The sequence below is a fragment of the Astyanax mexicanus genome, chromosome 25 (genome assembly GCF_023375975.1).
Source record: "Astyanax mexicanus isolate ESR-SI-001 chromosome 25, AstMex3_surface, whole genome shotgun sequence".
NCBI classification, from domain to species: domain Eukaryota; kingdom Metazoa; phylum Chordata; class Actinopteri; order Characiformes; family Acestrorhamphidae; genus Astyanax; species Astyanax mexicanus.
Window position 1 is genome coordinate 26,748,530 of NC_064432.1, and position 25,976 is coordinate 26,774,505.

At 38.4% G+C, this 25,976-nt stretch overlaps 1 protein-coding gene across 1 annotated transcript in view; it reads right to left on the reverse strand.

Annotated features, from left to right (window-relative positions):
* The window catches only part of LOC103026251 (ATP-binding cassette sub-family C member 2), a 41,116-nt gene that overhangs the window by 2,692 nt on the left and 12,448 nt on the right, over window positions 1–25,976 (reverse strand). The window contains exons 13-31 of the mRNA XM_022682117.2: window positions 24,747–24,893; window positions 23,605–23,689; window positions 22,242–22,308; window positions 20,770–20,896; window positions 20,319–20,495; window positions 19,369–19,536; window positions 19,105–19,288; window positions 18,431–18,560; window positions 14,977–15,076; window positions 14,164–14,386; window positions 13,200–13,354; window positions 12,863–13,018; window positions 11,553–11,752; window positions 9,873–9,999; window positions 9,687–9,788; window positions 7,443–7,586; window positions 6,172–6,330; window positions 5,325–5,491; window positions 1,584–1,778 (exon numbers count right to left, since the gene is read on the reverse strand). Coding sequence (XP_022537838.2) covers window positions 1,584–1,778; window positions 5,325–5,491; window positions 6,172–6,330; window positions 7,443–7,586; window positions 9,687–9,788; window positions 9,873–9,999; window positions 11,553–11,752; window positions 12,863–13,018; window positions 13,200–13,354; window positions 14,164–14,386; window positions 14,977–15,076; window positions 18,431–18,560; window positions 19,105–19,288; window positions 19,369–19,536; window positions 20,319–20,495; window positions 20,770–20,896; window positions 22,242–22,308; window positions 23,605–23,689; window positions 24,747–24,893 — 2,813 coding nt within the window. The remainder of the gene's footprint in view (window positions 1–1,583; window positions 1,779–5,324; window positions 5,492–6,171; window positions 6,331–7,442; window positions 7,587–9,686; window positions 9,789–9,872; window positions 10,000–11,552; window positions 11,753–12,862; window positions 13,019–13,199; window positions 13,355–14,163; window positions 14,387–14,976; window positions 15,077–18,430; window positions 18,561–19,104; window positions 19,289–19,368; window positions 19,537–20,318; window positions 20,496–20,769; window positions 20,897–22,241; window positions 22,309–23,604; window positions 23,690–24,746; window positions 24,894–25,976) is intronic.

The following is a 25,976-nucleotide window of genomic DNA, read 5'->3' on the forward strand; positions in this document are numbered from 1 at the left end:
TCCTTGCGGGCTACCTGGTGCCCGCGGGCACCATGTTGGTGACCCCTGCTGTAGAGAAAAGAGCATGAAAAGTTAGCATTAGCATTAAGGGCTAATGTGTTTTCAAGGCCAAAAAAAAAGAGGAAATAAATAATTTCTTGGTAAACTTGATAAAAATCAACATTTTACTGAATTTTTAACCACTAGGGGGCGCACTAGCCAGGCTTAGAACTAGCCGGGTTTTGGACAACCAATAATAAGATCAATGCATTCCATTGCTGACACAAATGTGCAAATGCACACTTACAGCTTGTCTAGTCCCTGTACAGAATTCCTGCCAAAAGAATAGGACCCTTATCTCATTTCTCATGATCTGACGTGTTCCTGAGAAGATCACGCTGTTTTTAAAGCTGGTGTCGAGATGAGTTACCAGGCAACAGGAGCAGCGAGGGCTTATTACCTGCGTTACAGTGCGTTTCTGAGCACAGCCATTCATCCAGGAGCAAAAACAGCCTTTTTCTACACTATAGAACATAATTTAATGTACAGAAGCAATAATTCTCTCCATTCTGCTCACGGCCGAGGGGTCAAAAGGTCACACAGGGTCAATTATGTGGTGAACTGAAGGTACGGAAAAATACCGCCCATTAAAAATGACCTCCTTCTAGAACTTCATGTTTTTTACTGTAAATGCTCAAAAAATATGTATATTTTTAAAGTAGTTTGCTACCATAATTGTTAAGGGTGCAGAAAAGTAAATAAAGTAAATAGCCTACATGTATTTGGATCAAAAAACTACAATTTAGTCACAAATTTAGCTAACTATCTACCTTTGCAGTGGATTTTAGTAATATATTTACTCAGTAGTGCTATTTTAGTCACAAACCTACCTCAGAGGCGTAATTTCAGTCCTACATTTACCTTAGTAGTTCTATTCTAACCATACATTTACCTCAGAGGTGCTACTCTTAGCAGATATTTATTTCGATTGAGTGCTACTCTAATAAAAAAAAAATGTAACTCACAATTGCTAGGTATTTCAGTCACAAATTGTGCTTTTCTTATCATACATTTATTTCAGCAGTGCTTTTCTTATCATACAATTACCTCAGCAGTGCTATTTTAATCCTACATTTACCTCAGTAGTGCTATTCTGATCACACATTTACCTCTGCAATGCTAATTTAGTGGTAAATTTCCCCTCACTACTGCTGTTCTAATCATATAATTACCTCAGCAGTGCTATTCTAATCCAACATTTACCTCAGCAGTGCTATTCTGATCATACATTTACCTCTGCAATGCTAATTTTGTTGTAAATTTCCCCTGTTCTAATCATATATATTCATGTCAGCAGTGCTAATTTAGTCAAAAATGTACCTCAGCAGTGCTATTCTAAATCATACGTTTACCTTAGCAGTGCTACAATAATACAAATGTAACTTAGCGTTGCTAGTCTAATTAAATACTTACCTCAGCAGTGCTAATTCAGCATTAGCTAAATATGTAAATATTTACAGAGAGAGAGATGCAGCCAGGCTTTTGGTAAAGGATTAGATGCTAACGCTACGTTAGCTATGCTAGTGCTGTACAGTTGATCTCACCGTGAGCTATCCAGGATGGTGTTGATGCGGTGGGCGATGGTGAGCACGGTGCAGTGGGAGAACTCTCGGCGGATGGTGGTCTGGATCAGGTCGTCCGTCTCCAGATCCACGGCGGCCGTGGCCTCGTCCAGAATCAGGATCTTAGATTTACGGAGAAGAGCCCGAGCCAAACACAGGAGCTGCCTCTGACCAACACTGTGGAGATAAAATAAAAATTAAAAAACTGCTTTTAGAGGAGAAATCTGGTGTGAAAAAGTAAATATATACTAAATTGTACTTAAAACATATTGTAAATATACTAACAGATTTATATACCTACTTAAAATATATTAAAAGTACATTAATATTATGCTTTCATCAAATGTTTAAAAAGTACAGCATAGTGTATTTTAAAAATAACTAAAGATAGACTGCTATGAAGGACACTTTTAGTTTAACCCTTGTGTGGTGTTCATATTTTTGTTACTCGTTTACTTTGTTACTTGTATTTAATTCAGCAAAATTAAGCAATTTTACATTAAAATGCTTTACACATGCTCGCTTCACCTCAATTGTAAGCAATAAGTAAATGTAAGAAACACTGAAAACTTTCTGATTTGAGGTTATATTTAGACACACAGCACATGGCTTGAATACAAAACAGTTAAAATATATATATATATATAAATAAATATAAATCCTGCTAAATCCTGTTTTAGCACTGTCTGGTTATTAGGCTCCATGTTTTGGTCACAGGTTCTGCTCCTAAAGTAATAAATTACAGGCGCTGGGGGTGAATATAGATGGATACTGGATCAGCCTGAAGATTCATAAATATTCCCTTAAAAATGACTATTTCCCTCTCCTTACTGACTAACAGTAAAACATCTCTAATTATACACACTTTAATTAATTTATCGATATCTTTGCTTTTTGTGCATCTTTAATTTCTCCTAGCTGTTTAAAATTAGTAGGACCTAACAAGTATAAAAGCTAAAAACTTTTTCACAGGAAGTCGTTTTTGCAAAAAAAACAAAAAACAAACAACGTTCTTATACTGGGATCGTAGTAACATTTAACATTTTAACATTTAAAAATGATCCTTGCTATTTGGGATCAGAAAGACTCTGAGTTTTACAGCTTTCTACAGCTACAGTTCTAAGAACATTCAATCTGTCAAGTTTTCTGGATATTACAATTAACATTCTTAGAACGTTTTATCTATCAAGTAATCTAAATGTTACAATTAACATTCTTAGAACGTTTTATCTATCAAGTAATCTAAATGTTACAATTAACATTCTTAGAACGTTTTATCTATCAAGTAATCTAAATGTTACAATTAACATTCTTAGAAAGTTCACTTATTCAATTATTCTGGATGTTCTAAGAACATTTAATCTATCAATTTTCTGGATGTTGCAGTTCACTTCTTAGAACATTTAATCTATCAAGTGTTCTCGATGTTACAATTAACATTCCTAGAACGTTTAATCAATGAAGTATTCTGGATGTTACAATTAACTTTCTAGAAACATTCAATCTAGGAGGTTTTCTGGATTTTGCAGTTAATATTCTAAAAACGTTCAATCTGAGACATTTTCTGGAGGTTACGATTAACATTTTAGAATGCTCAGTCTGTGAAGTATACTGGATGTTACAATTAACATTCTTAGAACATTAAATCTGTGAAGTTTTCTGAATGTTTCAGTTAACGTTCTAAGTACGTTCAATCTGTCCAGATTTCTGGATATTACAATTAACATTATTAGAGCGTTTAATCTGAAGTTTTTTCTGCATGTTACAGTAAATATCCTAAAAAAGCTAAATCTAAGCATTTTTTGGATGTTACAATTAACATTCTTAGAACAATTTAGTTTTCTGGATGTTGCAGTTTATGTTCTAAGAACATTTAACCTGTCAAGATTTCTTGATATTACAATTAACATTCTTAGAACGTTCACTTATTCAATTATTCTGGATGTTCTAAGAACATTTATAGTTAATGTTAAGATCAAACGTCTGAGTCAATGTTTTAATTTTTTTAGTTTTAGGAATGTTACTTAACGTATGTTAACGTTTCCGTAATGTTAGTATTAATACTGCTGTGAACGCTATGCTAGAAACGTTCTAAAAATGTTGTGATGCAAACCATTATTACGTCAGAATTTTTTAGAACATTTCTGGAACATTATTTCAATTTTTTATTTTTTTTTTAAGTTATGGGAATGCTACTTTTAACATATCCATTTTAATGTAACATAGCGTAGCGTTCTATCATGTTACAGAAGAAACAGTAAATAAAGTAAATAAACAGGTGCCCCAAATATAAATATACATACATATTATAGCTAATTAACATTAAAAAACTCATTTTAGAGCAATAATTATGAAAATTAAAGTTGAAACTTTGATATAAATGCACTCAAACTGCTGTTTAATTGATTTAATTCATGTAAACCGGTGTTTTATATGCATAATAATTAAAGAAATGCATGATATTATCATAATATTAGCCTGTATTTAGCGTTTAGCGCTTAGCGCTGCGCTCGTGCTCTGAATCTGAATGCTCTGTTTATTTGCGCTGAGAAACGAGGAATCCTCACGCTGAGCATTAATTAACCGTATTTCTCGTTATTCTTAGTTTGCATAATTTTAAGATAATCGCTTTGATCCCTGATCTGGGAATAAGTACTTAAGTGTTAGATTATCAAGATTGTGTCATTAATATTGCATGCCTCCCATGATGCTCTTCAATTTTAAGGTGGAATGAAGCATTTAAAGTGGATTAGCGTGTTCACATGTCTCATTTTAAAAACAGATATAACGGCGCTAAAATGAAACAACAAAAATTAACTATTATAGAGTTTTTATTTCTTTTCTACACAGAAAGTTTATTGTTGCTTATTCAGTGTTTGTTCTGAAATCCTTTGGGTTATACTTGTATTTCTGCATAAATTGGTGATTAAATGTGTTCTGATCTTCATCTACGTCACAACAATAGACAAACACAGTCTGCTAAACTAAAACCACACAAACAGTTATATAAGTTTGCATGATTTTACTGAACACAACATGTTTAATATGTTTCTTATTGTATTTATTGATTTGTCAACAACGTGTTAGCATGTGCCACAGATTTCTGTATTCAGTCTTCAGCTGACACTCTTCCTCAGAGGATTCTTCCTCACCTCATTGATCATTCTGTGCTGTGCTCTTGCAGTCACCTTTACAGGACTTTACCACGCCTAGAGAGAGTAGCAGCAACAGTGCTGAACTTTCTCCATTTGTAGAGCGTCTGTTGGTATCTGTAGGGGTTACTGTGGTATCTGAATGGGTTGCTGTGGTATCTGTATGGGTTGCTGTGGTATCTGAATGGGTTGCTGTGGTATCTGTATGGGTTGCTGTGGTATCTGAATGGGTTGCTGTGGTATCTGAATGGGTTGCTGTGGTATCTGAATGGGTTGCTGTGGTATCTGTATGGGTATCCTAAAATAACCCAGCTCTGCAATTACTGCAAACCTGCAAATTTCTCTCAGGTTGTTTTTGCTAGAAATAAAGCCAATCTCACATTCCTGCTGGGAAACAGCCACTTCATCCATTTGTTTTGCTGCTAATTATGTTTTTCTTGCATTTTTGTGCAACTGTCTTCTCACAGAAACACTTGTTTGCCCGTTGTTAGTCAAATTCCATCAGCTGAGCATTTCTCAGCCTATTAAACCCAATTTTTATCACTTTTAAAGTTTTGTATGAAGCTTTTACCTGAGATTTTCTCCTCCCTCGGCGATCTCGTGCTGAAGTCCTGCTGCCAGACTATTAACATACTCCTTCAGATGAGCCAAATCCAGAACCTTCCAGATGTCCTCATCACTGAACTTCTCAAACGGGTCCAGATTCATCCGCAGAGATCCTGAGAACAGCACTGGGTCCTGAGAAAAGAGATTTTAACTTTATTTTAGCTTTAAAAAAGAAACCAATGCTGAAAGTGGAAGTTAAACTAGTTACTGGCAGTAGTCATCCAGTGGCCTTAAATCTCTTGAAACAGCCCTACATATCATACCGTATTTTCTCACTATAAGATGCACTTAAAATGCTGTAATTTTCCCCAAAATCATCAGAGCTGCTTATAATCCGGTGCTCCTTATGTATGAATTCTATCAGTCAGGTATTAAGGAGCAGTAAAGACACTCCACTGAAGTACAGAGTTATACAGGAGCATTAGCCGCTAACTGTGTAGCTTTTTCACCGTTTAGAAGTGAGTACTAATGGCCTGTAGCCTGTTTGTAACCCCGGCTAGCACTGCTGGAGCAGCATTAGCATTAGTCGCTAACCCCCGCTAGCTCTTTTGTCTTTTAGAGTCGAGTATATCAGACCGTAGTCTGTAGCATTTACCATGTTAAAACAAGCTAGCTATGTGGGACTAACCGCTAACTAATATCACCCTGGCTCACCAGAACACTCAGGGTTCCTCTGTGTAATGCTATCGAGCAGCATTAGCTACTAACTGCTAGCGGTTAGCCACTAATGCTAATGCTCCAGCCTTAGTGCTGGAGAAATTTGAGAGTCTAGGCTGTCACTGACTGAGGATGTAATCAGAGAATGCATTAACCTGTGGAATGATGGTGAGTCTGCTCCTGAGGTCGTGGAGACCCATGCTGGCGATGTTCTCCCCGTCTATCAGGATTCGTCCATCGGCTGCTTCAATAATCCGGAACAGACAGTTGGTCAGGCTGGACTTTCCTGCTCCAGTTCTACCCACAATTCCAATCTGCAAAATAAGAGTTCATCATAAGTTCCGAAAATCCCCCTCCCCCCTTTAAAAATGTCAATTTTATGAAAATCACACCACATATCGCTGCAAAAGGCTCAAGCAACATAATTCAGTATAGTTAGTTGGTTGCTGTGGTGTTGCTAGGTGGTTGCTCTGGTGTTGGTAGATGTTTGCTAGGCGGTTGCTGTTGGGAGGGCGATTTCCCGCTCTCCAGGGGAACCCCCCCTCCAAAAGTGGCCCTAAAAACTACTAAAAAAGTTAGAGTGGTTGCTGTGGTGTTGCTAGGTAGTTGCTGTGGTGTTGGTAGACGTCTGCTGTGGTGTTGCTAGATGGTTGCTGTGGTGTTGGTAGACGTTTGCTGTGGTGTTGCTAGATGGTTGCTGTGGTGTTGCTAGGTGGTTGTTATGGTGTTGCAAGGTGGTTGCTGTGAGGAGGGTGATTTCCCGCTCTCCAGAGGAAATCCCTTTCCCCCCCAAAAGTGGCCCTAAAAACAACTTAAAAGATAGGTGGTTGTTGTGGTGTTGCTAGGTTGTTGTAGACAGTTGCTATGGTGTTGCTAGGTGGTTGCTGTGGTGTTGGTAGACAGTTGCTGTGGGTAGACAGTTGCTGTGGTGTTGGTAGACAGTTGCTATGGTGTTGCTAGGTGGTTGCTGTGGTGTTGGTAGACAGTTGCTGTGGGTAGACAGTTGCTGTGGTGTTGGTAGACAGTTGCTATGGTGTTGCAAGGTGGTTGCTGTGGTTTTGGTAGATGGTTGCTGTGGTGTTGCTAGATGGTTGCTGTGGTGTTGCTAGATGGTTGCTGTGGTGTTGCTAGATGGTTGCTGTGGTGTTGCTAGGTGGTTGCTGTAATGTTGCTAGGTGGTTGCTGTGGTGTTGCTAGATGGTTGCTGTGGTGTTGCTAGATGGTTGCTGTGGTGTTGCTAGGTGGTTGCTGTGGTGTTGCTAGATGGTTGCTGTGGTGTTGCTAGGTGCTTTCTATGGTGTTGCAAAAGTGTCCCTAGAAACTTCTCTAATCTGCCCAGATTCTTCAATCTAGGAAAGGTTTGGTTTGATCTTCTCTACAGAACAGACTGATACTGGTACACAGGTAGGTGGCGCTGTTATCAGACCTTCTCCTTGCTGTGGATGTGGCAGGTGATCCCGTGCAGCACCAGGTCCAGCTGCGGTCGGTACCGGACCTTATAGTCCTGAAACCGGATCGTCCCCTCGCTCGGCCAGTCCTCTGCGGGGCGTCTCTCGCTCGTCCAGGCGGCCTAACGCAATCACAAAGTGAGAAAAACTAATAAAAATTAAAAAACGATGATATTCAGAAGAAAGAAAAAGATTACATGAGAAATACACTGATTTACCTACATAGACTTAAAATAGCAATATTCATAAAGACACTCTGTAAAATGTTTCTTGTAAATTTTACAAAAGAAATTTCCATTAATAAAGGATTATTAAATTACAGTAATTAACTGTGGAGAATAATTACAGCAGAATAGATTTTACTAATTATTACAGCTTTTCGTGAGATTTGGCATAAATCAATACATTACAATACTGTAATTATTCTTTACAAAAACATTTGTAATGTAAAAGTTGTGTTTACCAATGGAATACATTACATTTTTACTAATATATGACTGTAAAATTGCAGCAATCCATACTTTGTAGAGGATTTTATCATAAAACAATAATATAATAATGATAAAGTTACTACAGATGTTTATTGCTATCTTGGCAACTGCAAGATATGTTCAAAAATGTTTGGCTAAACTTTGGCTAATAGAGTGGTTGCTAAGGTGTTGTTAGCTGGTTTCTAGGCAGTTGCTTGCTATCACGTATAAAGCTGTTGTTGAGGTGTTGCTAGGCAGCTGCTAAGGTATTACAGGTAGGTGCTAAGTTATTGCTAGGCAGTTGCTAAGTATGCCAAGTGGTTGCTAAGGCTTTGATAAATGGTTGCTAGGCAGTTTGTATCATATTTTAAATGATTGTTTAGTGTTTGCTAGATGGTTGGTTTTGCATTTGTTGTGGTTTCACATCTGTGGCAGGTAGCTGCACTGTTAAAATAGCAATCCGCCAAAGTCAGAGCTCACCTGGTTCTACTCTTAAAGGGAATGATGAGCAAGAGACACTCTGATTGGTTTACTATTTAACGTTACACGCAAAATTAATTTACCCCACCCATGATTAATTAAGAGAATTAGTACATGACCTTTTGCTTTGCGTTTAGAGACGCGCAAGGTGTACTTTTCCCGACGTTACGATAGCAAAGACACACTGACACACGCTCTGAATCAAGCTGTACAGTGCGAATTGATGACTCATCTATAGATAAAGCTAAAATATATTTATCCTAACAACCTTTTTTATTTAGAAAGTGAGGGAATGAGTCTGAGAGCAGAGCTAAATAACAGTTATTAGGACCCTCCTGCAGTAAACACTACTGAGACTGTCATTATCAAACGCCTGCCGAGATCTGAGGATTTCAATATTTCAGCCAAAAACAAGAGAAAATTATAGTTAGAGCCTCAATTTTCTGAGATACAAGAGGAATAACTCTCAACACAGGAGGGAACAGCAGCACAAATATAAAAATATAAAAAATACAGCAATATATCTGATTCTGCAGAGCTGGTAAACACAATTCTCCATCAAATACCTGGACAACAGCTGATATTTGGTAAAAGATGTTGTGTTTTGCAAAAAAAAGAACTAAACAGAGAATTTTACATGAAGATGCATCAGATTCTAGCACATTTATGCCTGATTCAGCCTGAAAAAGACACCACTCTAAGCTAACTTTAGCATTAAGATAAAATATCATTGCGAAAATGTGTGTAATTATTCATGTTCAGAAGAATTATTGATGCTATTTGAGCATTTTTATAATTTTTACTGATATTTAGACTCGATCCAGACCAGAAAATAATAAAAATAAGGAAAATAGGAGTGTTGACCAACACTAGAGTATAAATACTAATACTAATGCTAGCTAATGCTGGCTAACACCTACGTAGATCATTTTTTAAAAGCATTTTTTCTAACATTATGCAGAATTAACGAAAATAAAAACCGCAAAGCACTTTGAACAGAGTGCAACTATTAGTAGTATGAAGTAACAAATTAACGTACCAATTAAACCAATTAAGCACTCGTTTAACTTGTGAAAGAAAATGTTTTCTTTAAAGAATTACAGTTTCATTTACTTTCCTATTAGAAGGGAACATGGCGACACCGTTGTTCCTTACTAGTGTCGCTTAAAACATGCTTTATAATCCGGTGTGTTTTTATAGTCTGTAAAACTTTGTAGAGGTTTAATTAGGTAATAAATTGCAGGAGAAGGAGTCCGAGAGCCTCGGCTGTACCTCGTTTGGGATCTCGGCGTACTCCTTCACTCTCTCCACCGAGACGACGTGAGTCTCCAGCTGAGACGTCATCCGAACCAGAGCGTTCAGAGTCAGAGTGACCTGAGAACAACCGTCTCACTCTAATTACCATAATTATATAAATAACAATCATAAAATCCAGTGAAAGCCCAGAGCGAGCCTCACGTTTAAAGCGTAGGAGATGGAGAGTCCCACGAGTCCACTGTCCAGAGAATCCCGAGAAATCACAGCAAATAACGCCGAGAAAAACACCACCAGATTACCCAGGAGCTCCAACCGGATAGCCATCCACCTGTTAACACATTAACATCACATCATCACATCACATCACATCACATCACATCACATTAACATCACATCAACATCACATCAATATCACATCACATCACATCACCACATCACATTAACATCATCACATCAATATCACATCACATCACATCACCACATCACATCACATCACATTAACATCATCACATCACATCACCACATCACATCACCACATCACATCACCACATCACATTAACATCACATCAATATCACATCACATCACCACATCACATTAACATCACATCACATTAACATCATCACATCACATCACCACATCACATCACATCACATCACATTAACATCATCACATCACATCACATCAATATCACATCACATCACATTAACATCACATCACCACATCACATCACCACATCACATTAACATCATCACATCACATCACCACATCACAACACATTAACATCACATCACATTAACATCACATCACATCACATCACCACATCACATCACATCACATTAACATCATCACATCACATCACCACATCACAACACATTAACATCACATCACATCACATCACCACATCACATCACATCACATTAACATCACATCACATTAACATCACATCACAGCCCAGAAACGTACAGATCCTTATGTAAAATCATAGCGCATCCAACAAGAACTAAAGCCTCTTATACCTTTTATACATCAGTAAAAACACGATACTTTCATCGAAAAACACCAGGATATCTTTATTAAGTTGATTTAAGGAATTTAATTTCTTTACCTCACTCTTCTTCGCTTTGCCTCACTGTACCAAACTCTACCTCTAACTATTTTTACCTCAATGCTGTAACTTACTCTACCTCACTTTACCTCACTTTGCCTCACTGTACATTACCCTACTCTCAATGTACCAAACTCTACCTCACTCTACTTATGTTTTACCTCGATCTACCACTCTCTATCTTAATTCTCTACCTCACTCTACCTCGCTCTGCCTCGCTTTAACTCACTCTACCTTAATTCTCTACCTCACTCTACTTGTTTTACCTCGATCTACCACTCTCTATCTTAATTCTCTACCTCACTCTACCTCGCTCTGCCTCGCTTTAACTCACTCTACCTTAATTCTCTACCTCACTCTACCTCACTCCTCTTCACTTTGCCTCGGTCTAAGTCACTCTACCTAATTTTTGCCTCACTCTACCTCACTCTGATTCACTTTACCTCACTTTTATCCCAATATACCACGCTGTACCTTGCTCTACCTCACTATACTTTGCTTAAACGTCACTCTACCTCACTTTAACCTCACTCTACCATATTCTCTTGCCTTATCAAGTTGATTTTTGGAATCACTCCACATTTTCTACCTCACTCTTCTTCACTTTGCCTCACTGTACATCACACTACCCTCACTGTACCAAACTCTATTTTTACCTCAATCTACCACATTGTAGCTTACTGTGCCTCACTCTACCTCACCTCACTCTGTCATCCCAAGCTATCATACACCATCGCTATCAGTTAGCATCTCTAGCTAAAGCCTGATTCCAGACCTGTTGGAGACGATCAGCTGGCAGACGCATTTGAGGTTGTTGTCGATGGTGGTCCTGTTCTGCTGCAGGAAGCGCTCCTGGTGTCCGAAAGCTCGAATAACCGACAGACCCGAGACGGTCTCTCCAAACAGAGAGTAGATGGGTGAGCGAGACACCGAGTCCAGACGCCTCAGCTGCCTCGATGTCGTCAGGTAGAACCTCTGAAACATATATTTAAATATAAATTAACTGAGCTTTATCACACCGGAGATCAACGTCTCCAACCTGTTCCCAATCAAATAGAAGCAGACCAAAATATACTTAAAATATAAACATAATGTTATAAAGTGATTTCTAAAGCTTTGGGAACTTGTTTTTGTACTTATTATATTATTATTTATTTATTATTATTATACTTTAATTGTATAAAAATAGTGCAAAAATAGTACTTAAATTGTGTAAGTTAAATAAGTGTACTTAACTTAAATATACTTTAAATAAGTAACATTTGAACATATAAACTACTTCATGTACAGTATATATCCCCATATTTTAAATATACAGTGTATTACAACTGTATCACTATCATTATTATTATACACCAGGTATTTTAGAGTATATGTACTAATAATTGATATATGTTAAATATATGTGATCTATATTTACATTAGAGTACAAATATACATGCTTCTTATATGTTCCAGTCTTTTGTAAGCAGCACACTTCTAGTATACTTTGTTGGGTATAAAAATGTGTTTATTATATATTTTAATATACTGTACTACAATTTTTGATGTGTTACAAATTTACATTTTTAATTTGACACTATATCCTATAATTTACTTTTCTATTTATCTATACATTTTACCTGTTATATATATGTGTACTTGTGTGTTCTTCATAGTAGTCTATTTACTTAAAATACACTATTTCGTACTTTTTAAAACGTATGATCAAATTTTACTTTCAAACATTTGATGAAATTATTATATTAATATACTTTTAATATATTTTAGGTAAGTACATACATCTGTTATGTTGTTATATATATATATATATATATATATATACACACGTTATATATGAGTTATATAAATCTGTTAAATCTGTATATTTACAGCATGCTTAGACATTTCTCAATATGTTTTAAGTATATATACATATATATTATTATTATTTTTTTTAACCAGGATAATTAACTCTGGTTTGGTGATGCTCGTATATTAAAGCTGAGTTGCATCTATTTTTAGGAGAAAAACCCTGATACCACCAACACCTCGTAAACCACCACCATCCCATAATAAGCTCCTGTGTGGAAGAGCCATTCTCACCTCTACAAAGTGGTAGATTATAATGAGAGGGACGACCACGGCCGTGAACAGAGGAACCGCCAGACAGATCAGGACTAGAGTGGCCAGAAGTTCCAGCAGTTTGAGGATGACTGAGCGCAGCGCTGTGGGGATCAGCTCGTCCACAGTGAACATGTCCTACAAACAGAAAAATAGAAAATATATATATAAATATATGTTTAAACATTCAGATTCTAATCTATTTCTGTGCACAAGCTCTGAATGGATCAGTCTGAACAGTAACAGAAATGGTAGAATGCTGAAATGACAGAAAGTGAAGGGTGTATAAACGCTGCTGATGGCTGGTTATAGGCGGTACCTTGGCGAATCGGTTGACGACTCTTCCGGACGGCGTGGTGTCGAAGAACAGCATGGGCGCTCTGAGGATGTTGGACAGCAGGCGAGAGTGGAGGGTTCTGGAGGCGTGGATAGCTCCATCAGCCAGCAGCAGAGTTCCTACAAACACCAGGAAACCTGAACCAGAAAACAGAGAAATCACCATCAAACTCAGCGCAAGATTAATACTAATCACCTGGACCCTACGATATACAGACCAAATAACAGGATGTACGATAACTCTGAACAATCCTAAACGATCCTAAAAACAAGCTCTACCTACTTCTATCACAATCAACCTCACTCAACCTCACTCTCTACCTCACTTTACCCCACTCTGCCTCTCTCTACCTCACTCTACTTCACTATTCCACACTTTACCTCACTCTACCTCACTGTACCTCACTTTACCGATCTCTACCTCACTCTCTACCTCACTCTACCTCACTTTACCGATCTCTACCTCACTCTACCGATCTCTACTTCACTATACCGATCTCTACCTCACTCTCTACCTCACTCTACCTATCTCTAAATCACTCCACCTCACTCTAAATCACTCTACCTCACTCTACTGATCTCTACTTCACTATTCCTCACTCTACCTCACATTACCGATCTCTACCTCACTCTTCATACCTCTACATCCCCATTCTGCCTCTCTCTACCTCACTCTACTTCACTATTCCACACTTTACCTCACTCTACCTCACTCTACTGTGCTCTACATAACTCTGTCTTGCTCTGCCTAAAGTAAAAAAATGCAAGATACAATATAGCCCTAACTCTAATGTCCTGCATACTGTGATTAATATCTATAACAAGACCTTTATTTCTGCTCTATTTCAGCCCAACAACCAGTTCATCTAAAAAAAAGACAAAATAATGTAATTAGGAATCATAACTCTAATTGGGAAAGGGGGAGGAAATGACCTGGATTCTGTTACCTTGTGCCACCCCAAGACCTCCGTATGCCCCCACCCTCATATCTCTAATGTGGGCGGGGTAGGAGCTTCCATTGGGATATCGTAGAGCATCATTGGTCCAATCGCTGAGCCACAGGTTCTGACCAATGAAGGCCAAGCTCTGAATGAAGTAAACCACAGCGAACATGGAGGCGTAACCCCAGCCCATAGAGCTCAGGTACTGCAGGTACACCGAGAACTTCACCTGGTGGGAGAGAGTAATTCAGTCATTCTGAAATCCATTACATTTTATAGATTTTTAAAGAAGTTTCAACTATAAGAACCACACAAGTCAATTTTTTGGGTAGTGTACCTCTTGGTGAGAGACCTTCGACTGTTAAGTTTATAGCTAAGGACATCTTTACAGTAGAGAGCAAAAATTCTGTTTCTCAAATCCTCAGAGAGTTATTTGCCATGAGGTGGCACAATGAATATCCAGTGGCCAGAATGAGAGAGAATTAACCCCAAAACCAAAAAACTTGGTCTTTTTATATGGAAAGTTGGATGTTTTTAGAGTTTTTAGGATAAAATAATGTTCATTTTACTCAGAGAATCAGAGAAACTGATGGTTTTTAATGGTCTCTTATTTTCTTGTTTTATTTTTTTGTTTTTTACATGCCTTGATGCCTTACTTTTTTTTGGTTATTTTTAAGTGTATTTATTATTGTTTTAATATATTTTTTATTATTATAAGGTGTTGCTTGAGCATGGCTATAACTAACACAATACCCAACTATAAAACTGACACCCATAGAATTCCAGAAATCCAACATATAGCCCATATATCAGCCGTACCCGTCCCGTCTGCACCGTCTCGGACTCGATCAGTCTCCGGCCTTTCCTCTCATCAGCGTCTCCTTCACTTCTCTGAGGGACGTTCCTGTTCTGTGAGTCACTGGAGCAAAGAATGAGAACTTGTGAGAAACATCACTGCATTAATCATTATACAGCACTTTAATTACAGCTGAAATAATGCTGATGTGTTATAAATAGCTCTTTATAGAAAACCTGCAGGAGATCATTAATAAACAAAATAAAGTCCAGTTCAGTCTACAGGATTTCAGCTTGGTTATTCTGTCATCCACTGATTTTTCTGCAGTAATTTGCCATCTACTCCATGAATTCTGTAAATAACCCGCTCTACTGACTGGATCAGCTACTGAGAGTTTTTACTGAACCGGGAGAATCTGCATTTATCTACAGTAAACTCTAAAATTATAAAGCTCTAAAACTCTACAAATCAAAATCTCTAAAACTTTAAAGCCCTAAAGGTGTTAAAACTCTAAAGCTCTAACACTAAAACTGTAAAGCTTTAAAACTATAAAAGTATAAAACTCTACAGCTGTAAAACTCAATCTCTAAAACTCTAAAGCTCTAATAATACAAAACTCTAAAACTCCAAATCTCCAAGACTTTAAAGTTCTAAAGCTCTAACACTCAAAATCTAAAGCTCTAAAACTTTAAACTATAACATTCTAAAGCTCCAAAACTCTAAAACTCTAACACTCTAAAACTTTACAGCTGTAAACTTAATCTACGAAACTCTATCGTTCTAAAATGCTCAAACATCTAAAGCTGTAAAATTCAATCTCTGAAACTGTAAAACTCTAAAGTTCTAAAGTTTCTCTAAACTTTTTCATTTATTTTGTCTTATTTTAAAGTTTGCTTATTTTTCTAATGCTTTTACCATTTAGTTTTTATTGTTTGGTTTGTGAAGTTTGTGTTTTGGCTTAAATGTTTTGGCTTGATTTAATCTTAATTTTAATATAATTTTTTTTTCCCTTTTGTCCCTTTAAAGTTTACAGTAAATACTTGGCTGCACTGAAAATGAATGTTACCCCGAATGTATTACCAAGTGATAAGTTGATTGACTGATTGATTGACTGATTGATTGATTTTGCAGGTGTGCCTGTTATCACAGTAGGTGGCGCTCTCTCCCCTCATCATTTCCAGTGAAATGCTGGCTTGCACAGGCATCTGTTAGCTAATGTAAGAGAGCTGGGGATCTGGTGCTTTCTGGATTAGTGCATTGGCAACTAGGGCTCACACAATATTATATCCCAATGCGTTGCCTACGATAACGATGATGATATCACGATACTGTGATATATTGTGCCGATACTCCATATTTCACAAGATAAAATATTCCTAAATAATCAAATACCAAGAATTATGGATTTATTGGTGTTTTAGTTTCACACAATTTAACAACCAATATTTTTTTCACTACAGGTTTATTAACCCTATTCATTAGATTAGTGCTACAACTACCTGGACTAAGGAGATAGTAAGTGTAAACTGCAGTGAGAGGTTTAGGTCCATATGTGATAAAAGTAGAAATAAAATATATATATATATATATATATATATATATATATTTTAAAAGTGGGTCAGGGTGTTTTCAGTTTCCTGCATTCGGGATTCGAACCAGCAATCTCTCGATCATAGTGGCAGCGTTTTAGACCGCTGGACCACTCAGAGCCCTGCAAAACTCTGTATTTGTATACTAAACAATGATTCTTTCCACTAAATGGTGTACATGCCTTCTAGAGTATATACAGTTGCAAGAAAAAGTATGTGAACTCTTTGGGATTACTTGGATTTCTACATAAATTGGTCATTAAATGTTATTAAATTAAATTTCTTATTGTAGATTTGTCAAAAAAAATGTCAGCATGTGCCAGAAATTTCTGCAAGTCTTTAGAAGAAACTCGGATTCTTCCTCACCTCATTGATCATTCTGCATGTGCTGTGCTCTTACAGTCACCTTTACAGGACTTTACCACGCCTAGGGAGAGTAGACTTTCTCCATTTGTAGAGCGTCTGTCTTACCGTGGACACGTGAACATTAAAGGCTTGTAGAGATATATTTGTAACCCTTTCCAGCTTCATGCTTCAAGTCTACAGTTCTTGGACGTAGCTCTTCTGAGAGCTTGATCTAATTTAAGCGAGGCGTGATTCACATCAAGCAATGCTTCTTAAGAACAGCTCAAAACTCAAAACTGACTCAAAAAAAAGCTTTAACCATCACATCCAATCACATCTCATCACATCCTGCCTCCAATTAGCGCATTAGCTCTTAGAAAAGTCATTAGCCGAGGGGTTCACATACTTTTCCCTCTTCACTGTGAATGTTAACATGTTGTGTTCGATAAAATCATGCAAACACATATATATTTTTGTGTGGTTTTAGTTTAATCAGATTGTGTTCGTCTGTTGTTGTGATGTAGATACAGATCAGAACACATTTAATGATTAATTTATGCAGGAATCCAATCACATACTTTTTCTTGCAACTGTAAATGCATGCACTGAGTGATAACCGTTGTAATCTGCTGTAATCTGATTATAATCCTGCATTAATCACACTGTGTGTTTGAGGGACTAAAGGACTAAGGCTAAAGCACGCGTTGGTCTGGGTGGTTGAGGCGGCGTCTCAGCAGGGCTCAGCAGGAACGTGGTACAGCAGAGTGGCTGCCCTTGACGGATCTCCGCCACGAGTGCATCAATATTTTAGCTGTCGGGGAAATTGATGTCGCTTTGCTAGTGAAGTGCTACGCTATTGATTTCCTCTGGTTCTCGGGGGAGAGTGATGCCCACAGTGTGCCAATCTGCTTTCATTTTTAAAGGTCCTCGTATCACAATCTGTTATTTAACTGGCAACAACTGATTCAGACACTCAGACGATGCTGAATATAATTATATTTCCATGCAGGCATTAAACTTCCACAATTAAAATGCAATCTGGGCCCTATTTTACCTTAAAAAGGAGCTAAAAACATGCAAATCTCTTAATTAAATCATGTAACGTGAAATAAACCAATCAGAATGTCTCTTGCTCATCATTCTCTTTAAGAGTCAGGTGAGCTCTGACTTTGGCAGATTGCTATTTTAACGGTGCAGCTACCTGGACGTGTCCAACAAACGCTTCTCAGTTTATTGTTGCTGTACTGTAAAATTTTGCATAGCTGTTGCACATCTGGCGCGCCTGTGTTACCTAGATAGCGATGAACGTCTGACTGTTGGCGTCTGTCTAGGTTGTATTCAGTCAGTGGAGCTCCTGTGTTTTCTGTTACCAAGATAAACAAGATAAAACTCCAGAAATGTACCTGAACACACCTCATTTCCAGAACACCACGCCCATCAGTGTAGATATATTCAGAATATTCAGATATTTCTGCTGCTGTGTATTTATGAAATATATAATCAGTGGGTCTGAAACAGTGGAGTGTAGGGTTGGTTAAGTTACCGGTTGGAGTTGGAGGCAAGCTTTACGCTTTCTTTCTTCAGCAGTAAAGAGACTGAATCCTCAGTTTTGATGTTGTTGAGCGGCAGGTCGTGATGTTCCTCGCCCACACTGACCTGCTGAGAACCTGAAGCTGAAAAAGATTTTTTAAAAATTACACTTAAAAAAAAGAGAATTAATGAAGGTCAGGCAATCCAAAAAGAAGAATGTCCATCTCTGTCAAATTTCCAATTTGTCCCAGGTAAAAAAAAGGAAATTTGACCTGGGACTGAGACAGTAGTTAAACCTGGGACAGAGATGGAAATTTGATGGCCATTTAACCTGGGCCAACTTGGAAATTTGACCTGGGACAAAATTGGAAATTTGACTTGGGACAAAATGGACATTTGACCTGGAACAAAATTAGAAATTTGACCTGGGCCAAAATTTGACCTGGGCCAAAATTTGACCTGGGCCAAAATTTGAAATTTGACCTGGGACAAAAAATTAGAAATTTGACCTGGGCCAAATTGGAAATTCGAACTGGGCAAAATTGGAAATTTAAACTGGGACAGAGATGGATATTTGACCTGGGCTAGTTGTATGTTGTAGCTGCTAGGAATGTAACGATACTCTCTATTTGAGTATCACTTGGTGATTTTGGGACCATAATTCCACATTCTGGAATTAAAACATACCCGACTGATTCTGGTCCTGACTGTCCTCCTCTTTAGCGTAAGTATCCAGGAACTCGGAGAACGCCCCCTTACTGGCCCTCAGACTGCTGTAGGAGCCCACCTCCGACACCACGCCGTCCACCAACACCACGATCTCATCTACATACGGCAGGAAGCTGATCCCGTGAGTCACCAGAATACGAGTCTGAGAGGCAGAGTCAGAATTACCATCACGCAAAAATACAGAAATAAATACAGAAACAACAGGAAACAAAACGTCCTCACCTTGTCCTTCAGGAGTCCTCTGGGTCCGATCACCTTCTCAAACAGGTGTTTCCCCACGTGGGCGTCCACAGCGGACAGCGGGTCGTCCAGCAGGTAAATATCTGCAGAACTATAAACTGCTCTCGCCAAACTCACCCTCTGCTTCTGACCCCCACTCAGATTAATACCCTGCAGAGACAGAAATGCAAATTGCAGACAGAGATGGACATTTGACCTGAGACAGAGGATAACATGATTTGAAACTGAGGAAAACTGGACTTAAGACTAGGGGACAGTGGATTTGAGACTGAGGGAAACTGTAGTAGAAACTGACAGTAGCTAAACATGGAACAGAACTGGAAACTTGATCTGGGCTAGGCATAAAAACTTGTCCCGGGACAGAAATTGATTTTTAACCTGGAACATAAATAGAAACCTGAGTAAGAGACAGAAACTGGCTTTGTGAGAAATGTGAAAAATGTGACCTGGGACAGAGATGGCAAAATTGGACATTTGACCTGGGACAAAATTGGAAATTTTACATGGGACAAAACTGAAAAAAATTTGACATAAGACAAAATTGGAAATTTGACCTGGGAAAAAATTTACCTGATTTTCAATTTGTCCCAGGTCAAATTTCCAATTTTGTCCATCCAAATCCAAATATCCAACACAATGGAAATTTGACCTGGGACAAAATTGGAAATTTGACCTGAGACAAAGGGAAAGAGAACCCAGAACAGAGAATAAAAAAAAACTGAATCTGGGACAGAGATGGAAAATGGTCAAAAAACGAAATGTGTCCTGAGACTGAGGCAGAAACTGAACCGAAGGAAATTTGAATATGGAAAAAGAACAGAGGGACAACAGGACGTGAGATTTGATCTGAGAGAAAATCGTAGAATCTTATGGTAGATTTCTTGCTGGGCTTCTGGTTTTCTGATGTTTAAACTGGTTTAAATGTCTCTTACTTTCTCTCCGATCTCAGTCTGAACTCCGGCCGGGAGCAGATCCAGATCCGGCTCCAGAGCGCAGGCCTCCAGAACCCTGCAGAACCTCCGCTCGTCCGGATCAGAACCGAACAGGACGTTGTCCCTCAGAGTGGCGTTCTGAACCCAGGCCTGCAGCGGTACGTACGCCACGTCTCCCTGAGAGGACAGAGGACAAAAGAGAACGTCTAACAGCTTCTGCACATGATGCAGCACAAGTGGATTATTCTTACAAACAACTAAAAATACAGCCGTGCCGAAAGGACTGCGTCTCACAAAGAGACTCCAATCGTTTAAAAGCTTTTTAGCATGTCAAAAGGGAGGCAGGTGGTGAGTCACGGAGAGAAAACAGTGCCGGGGACGGAGAGACATTCACAATACAGCTGTTATCTGCCTGCTTCCAGAAATAGCATTACGTGCTCTGCTTCATTACCTTGATATTGACGGAGCCGGAGAGGCTGTGCATTTCCCCCAGCAGAGCCGAGACCAGAGAGGACTTTCCTGATCCCACCGCTCCCACCACCGCCACCAGAGCGCCGGGACTAACCTGCAGAGACACGCTGCCGAAAGGGACAAAACACAGAGATACGGACATTCAACCACACAGCTGAACACGAGAATCAATAACTGATAACCAGAACGTCTTAGCATCGCTTCCACGGTCAATAACAGTAATCCAAGATACAGAAAAAGATATTTAGAAGCTGAAGATTTGTGTTGTTTATTTAGTCATGTCATAGCAATAAAAATATCAATGTCATAGTCCTGGGACAAATTGGAAATTTGACCTGGGACAACATTGAAAACTTAACCTTGGATAAAGATGGAAACGTGAAATTTGAGTGAAATCTTGACCTGAGTCAAATTCGAAACTTGACCTAGTCATGACATGCCATAGCAATGCCGTAGTCATGCCATGGTCATGTCATAATCATGCCATAGCAACACCATATCAATACCTTAGCCATGTCATAGTAATGCCTTAGTCATGCAATAGTCATCCCATAGCCATGTCATAGCAATGCCATAGTCATTACGTAGCAATTCCATAGTCCTGCAATATCAGTGCCATAGCAATGGCAGTCAATCCACAGTAATGCCATAGCCATGCCATAGTAATACCATATCCATGCCATAGCCATGTCATAGTCATCCCTTAGTCATGCCATAGCCATGCCAGAATCATACTGTGATGGTCATGCTTCTGATGGTAACGTAGCATGACCCTAACATAAATGCATCTCCATCATCTGCTGAATTACCATAGAGAGTAGGTAGCCTACAGATTCCTCCCTCAGAAGAAGTCTGAGGTTCTCAACCAGCAAGCCCAAAATGGTCAATGTCGTTCTTCAACTGATCTAGTGGGCGGGGCTCTGGTGGGGATTTGATTGGTGATGGGTGGAGCCAAGGTGGTTCTATGCAGGTTTCTTTACTGTGTGGCCTTGCTTATCATTTCTAAAGCTTCTAAAGTGGTTACAGATACAAAAGCACTGGAAAAAGTTTAGCATAATGTGTGTCCCCTTTAAACAATATAAATATAATAAGAAAATATAATTCTGAATATTAATAGGCAATTAGTCTTGGAACAAGAGCAGAAATGGGTGGTACATTTGCGATTGCATAACATCAGGTCGAGACTCCCGCTGAGAATATTAGAGAACAGAAGGTTTATACAGTTTTCTTCACTCAGACGATGGAATTATGCACAGCATCGCGCCAGACGGGTCAGAATGAGTCAACGTTGGAGGGCGAGAAATCCGGGCACAGACAAAACACCTCTGCGTTACGCGTTAATGATACGCTAGCGAAAGCGTGCGAAATGTGTGGAGCCGCGAGAGCAGGCGAGAGGTCAGACAGACAGCTCTGTTTCAATAAGACGTTTTATTAAAGAAGAGAAACACTCACTTCTTCAGAACCGGCGATCCGTCTCGGTTCCAGGAGAAAGTACCGTCCCTCACGCTCACCGCAGAACCTGGATACAATCAGAAAACAGACGTGAACTCAACTCACGTAACCCTCAACCTGTCCAACCGTGTCTGATATATATATATAAACATCCTGTTATGTTCATTTATCAGGAACAGCAATGTGTTCCAGGGTCAGTCTGAACCGGTGCATGTTTAACCATCCAAAATATATCTAAAATATATCTATTCTATCAATATTATATAGTAGTACTATATATAGTATAATAGTGCAATGGCGTTCCTTATCTCTAACAGGTAACACTTCAATTAGGATAATTCACTCACTCACTTTTCACTACTTTATTACATTTAAAAGACCAACATATAAAACAGTAGTTTTACACCACATTGAAACATATAATTGCAATTTAGTTTTAGTTTAGTTTTTGCAAATGTGTAAGATGAATCATTTTCATATTATATGCTGATTGCAGTAATTAAGACACGCAGAAGAAGTTTCATACTTAAAAAAATACTTTCACAGACCTTCAAACTTTAAAACGGGTCAAAACAGGAAGGTTAACCCCCTCGTTAACCCTGTTAACACCAAGCTGGACTCACAATATATAACAAGCTCTGTATTTTATATAATAATTAAAGATTGTAGTTCTGTATCTGTTTCTCTTTATACTTTATTATTATTCTCACACTCCGTCCTACAGTATCTATTCCACCTTAAAATAAAGTCAGAGACAGAAGATCTGCACAGGTTACAGCAGTAATCATCCTCTAGTCCACAGGATGCTGTCCACAGGACACTAGCAACCTGACACTGCCCACATGAAGCTGGCAACAGGATGCTGCCCACAGGACGTTGCCTAAAGGACGCTAGCAACACAACACTGCCCACAGAAAACTAGTAAGGCTGGCCACAGGACGTCTCCCACAGTATGCTTCCAGCAGGATGCTGCCCACAGGACGCTAGCAACATGATGCTGGCCACAGGACACTAGCAATCTGACACTGCCCACATAATGCTGCCCACAGGACGCTAGTGAGGCTGGTCACAGGAAGCTTCCCACAGGATCCTTCTAGCAGGACGCTAGCAACATGAAACTGCCTACAGGACACCAGCCTACACTTTTCAAAGGACGCTAGTAACATGAAACTGTCTACAGGATGCTGCCCACAGGACGCTGGGAACAGGACACTGTTGCTGGACTATTCTCAGTGCAGCAGTAAAAGCGTGGACTGCAGGATATGTTGAGTGGAGCTGAATAAATGTATAACCGGTAATTATAAAGTAATGATGTATGGGTTTATAATTACTCAGATTAAAAGCTGATATTAGAGATACTTACTGTAACTGAGGTCCCGCTGCACCGCGCCGGTGTTCAGGTCCTCTCTGCTCAGGAACTTCTCCAACCTTCTGTTAGAAACACTCATCTGCAGAGAGGAGGCCAGAGCTTTTATATAGAGATATAAAAACAGCAGAGCCTGAAAAACAAGCCTTTTCTCCTGTTAAATGTCAAGTAGCACCCGCTGACCCGCTTATATATTTATTTATTTATATTTTTCCAAGAAAAACGCATTTACACGGTCACGACCGGCATACCGTACATATAAATACTGATCTAGAACCTGTAGAGAATTACAGCCAATAGAGAATAGCACTTCCTGGATCAAAACATAATGACTATTTTTGTCTACATACTGTATATATGATACGTATAGTAAATATATAGAGATATATAGGTCAAATTACATTAGATAAAGAGTACCCAACAAATCATTTAAACACAAATCATTCAGTATATAATATAATTTATTTAGTATTTTTTTATTTATATTTTATATGTTTAGTTCCGAAAATACAGTATATATAAAATATTATAATAGATCAATTATAAATACTATTGCCATTGTAAGTATGAGTGAGTGAGTATTTGGTGCCACTGTTATAATGATATTAAATTCGCTTAACAATGCAATTATACCCCTTTAAAACCTGTTAGCTTTTAATAATCATCATTATTATTAATATTCATAATAATATTCAGATACTGGGATTGGTATACATAGTTTAAAATGTTAATAATATTATGCAAGACTGTCATTATATAATAACTATTTTAGATTATATATTTATTCCAGGAAATAAGTGAAATAAGTTATGCTATTGTCATTATAGTAGCATTTTATGCCACTGATGTATAAATAAGAATAAGAATAACAAAAATATAACTAACTAAATAAATAAATACATTATTATTATTTTATTAACAATATTCAGACAAACCAAGTTTTAAATGTAAATTTTATTATGATGCACAATATATTTTTCTTTTGCACACTGGGGATTTATTGATTGATAATTCGATAAACTGATTGATTGGAGTAGAATGAGCTGGGCGTGAGCTCCTGCAGGCTGAGGGTGATTGTGTGTATAATATAATCAGCAGGTGAGTGGACGGACGCTGTGATTGGTTAGCGGGGTAATTACCTGCACCATGGCGGAGATGAGCAGGGGCAGCATGCCGAGAGGAGTGCGGAGGATATTAAACAGAGAGATGGAGGTGAACGCTTTCTCAGCATCCAGGATATTATCTGTACTGACCGACACGAACACCGCGAACGAAGCCAAGGACACCTACACAACACACACACACACACACACACACACACACACGCAGTAATGTATAAAGAAAAAAAAACAGAATGCATTTTCTCAGTCAGTTTTATGAGGTAGAGTCACCTGGAATTCAGGCTTTCAGTTAACAGCTGTGCTGAACTCATCAAGAGTTAATTACTTGAATTTCTTGTCTCTTAATGTAAAGTTTGAGAGCATCAGTTAAAGTAAAGTAGTGAAGAGGTAGAGTTACAGGTATACAGTGAATAGTGAATATTTCAGTAATGTTCGAATCCAGATTATGAGAAGCAACAACTACTCAACTAAAAACAGATTAAAAAAAAGTAGCCTTAAATGCAGCCACCACAAAAAAACATGAAAAACATTATAACGATGGAACTGGCACTCATCAGGACCGCCCCAGGAAAGGAAGAGCAAGAGTTCCGTCTGTTGCACAGGATGAGTTCATCAGAGTTATCTTTCTGTTTATCCATCTTTCTGTCCATCTATATGTCTGTCTGTCTGTCTATCTGAATGTCTTTCCATCTATCCATCTGTCTGTATGGCCATTAATCTGTCTACCCATCTTTCTACCTATTTGTTTGTCTATCATCATTCTGTCCATCTGTGTGTCTCTCTATCTATCCAGCTGTCTGTTTATCCATCTTTCTGTCCATCTATATGTCCGTCTTTCTATCTAAATGTCTGTCTGTCTGTCTGTCTATCTATTCATCAGCCTGGCCATCTATCTATATGTCTGTCTGTCCGTCTATCCATTTGTCTGTTTTTCTATCTGCCTGTCTGTCTCTCTGTATGTTAGACCATCTGTCTGTCTGTATGGCCATTAATGTGTCTGTCTATCCATCTTTCTACTTATTTGTTCGTCTATCTGTTTGTCTGTTCCTTTGTCTATCTACCCATCTGTGTTCCTATCTGTCTGTCTGTTTTTCTAACCATCTGTCTACCTATTTGTTCAAACCATCTATTCATCTGTCTATCATCATTCTGATTATCTTTCTGTCTGTCTGTCTATGTACCCATCTGTCTGTTAATCCATCTTTCTGTCCTGATCTATATGCATGTCTGGCTGTATGTCAGATTAGT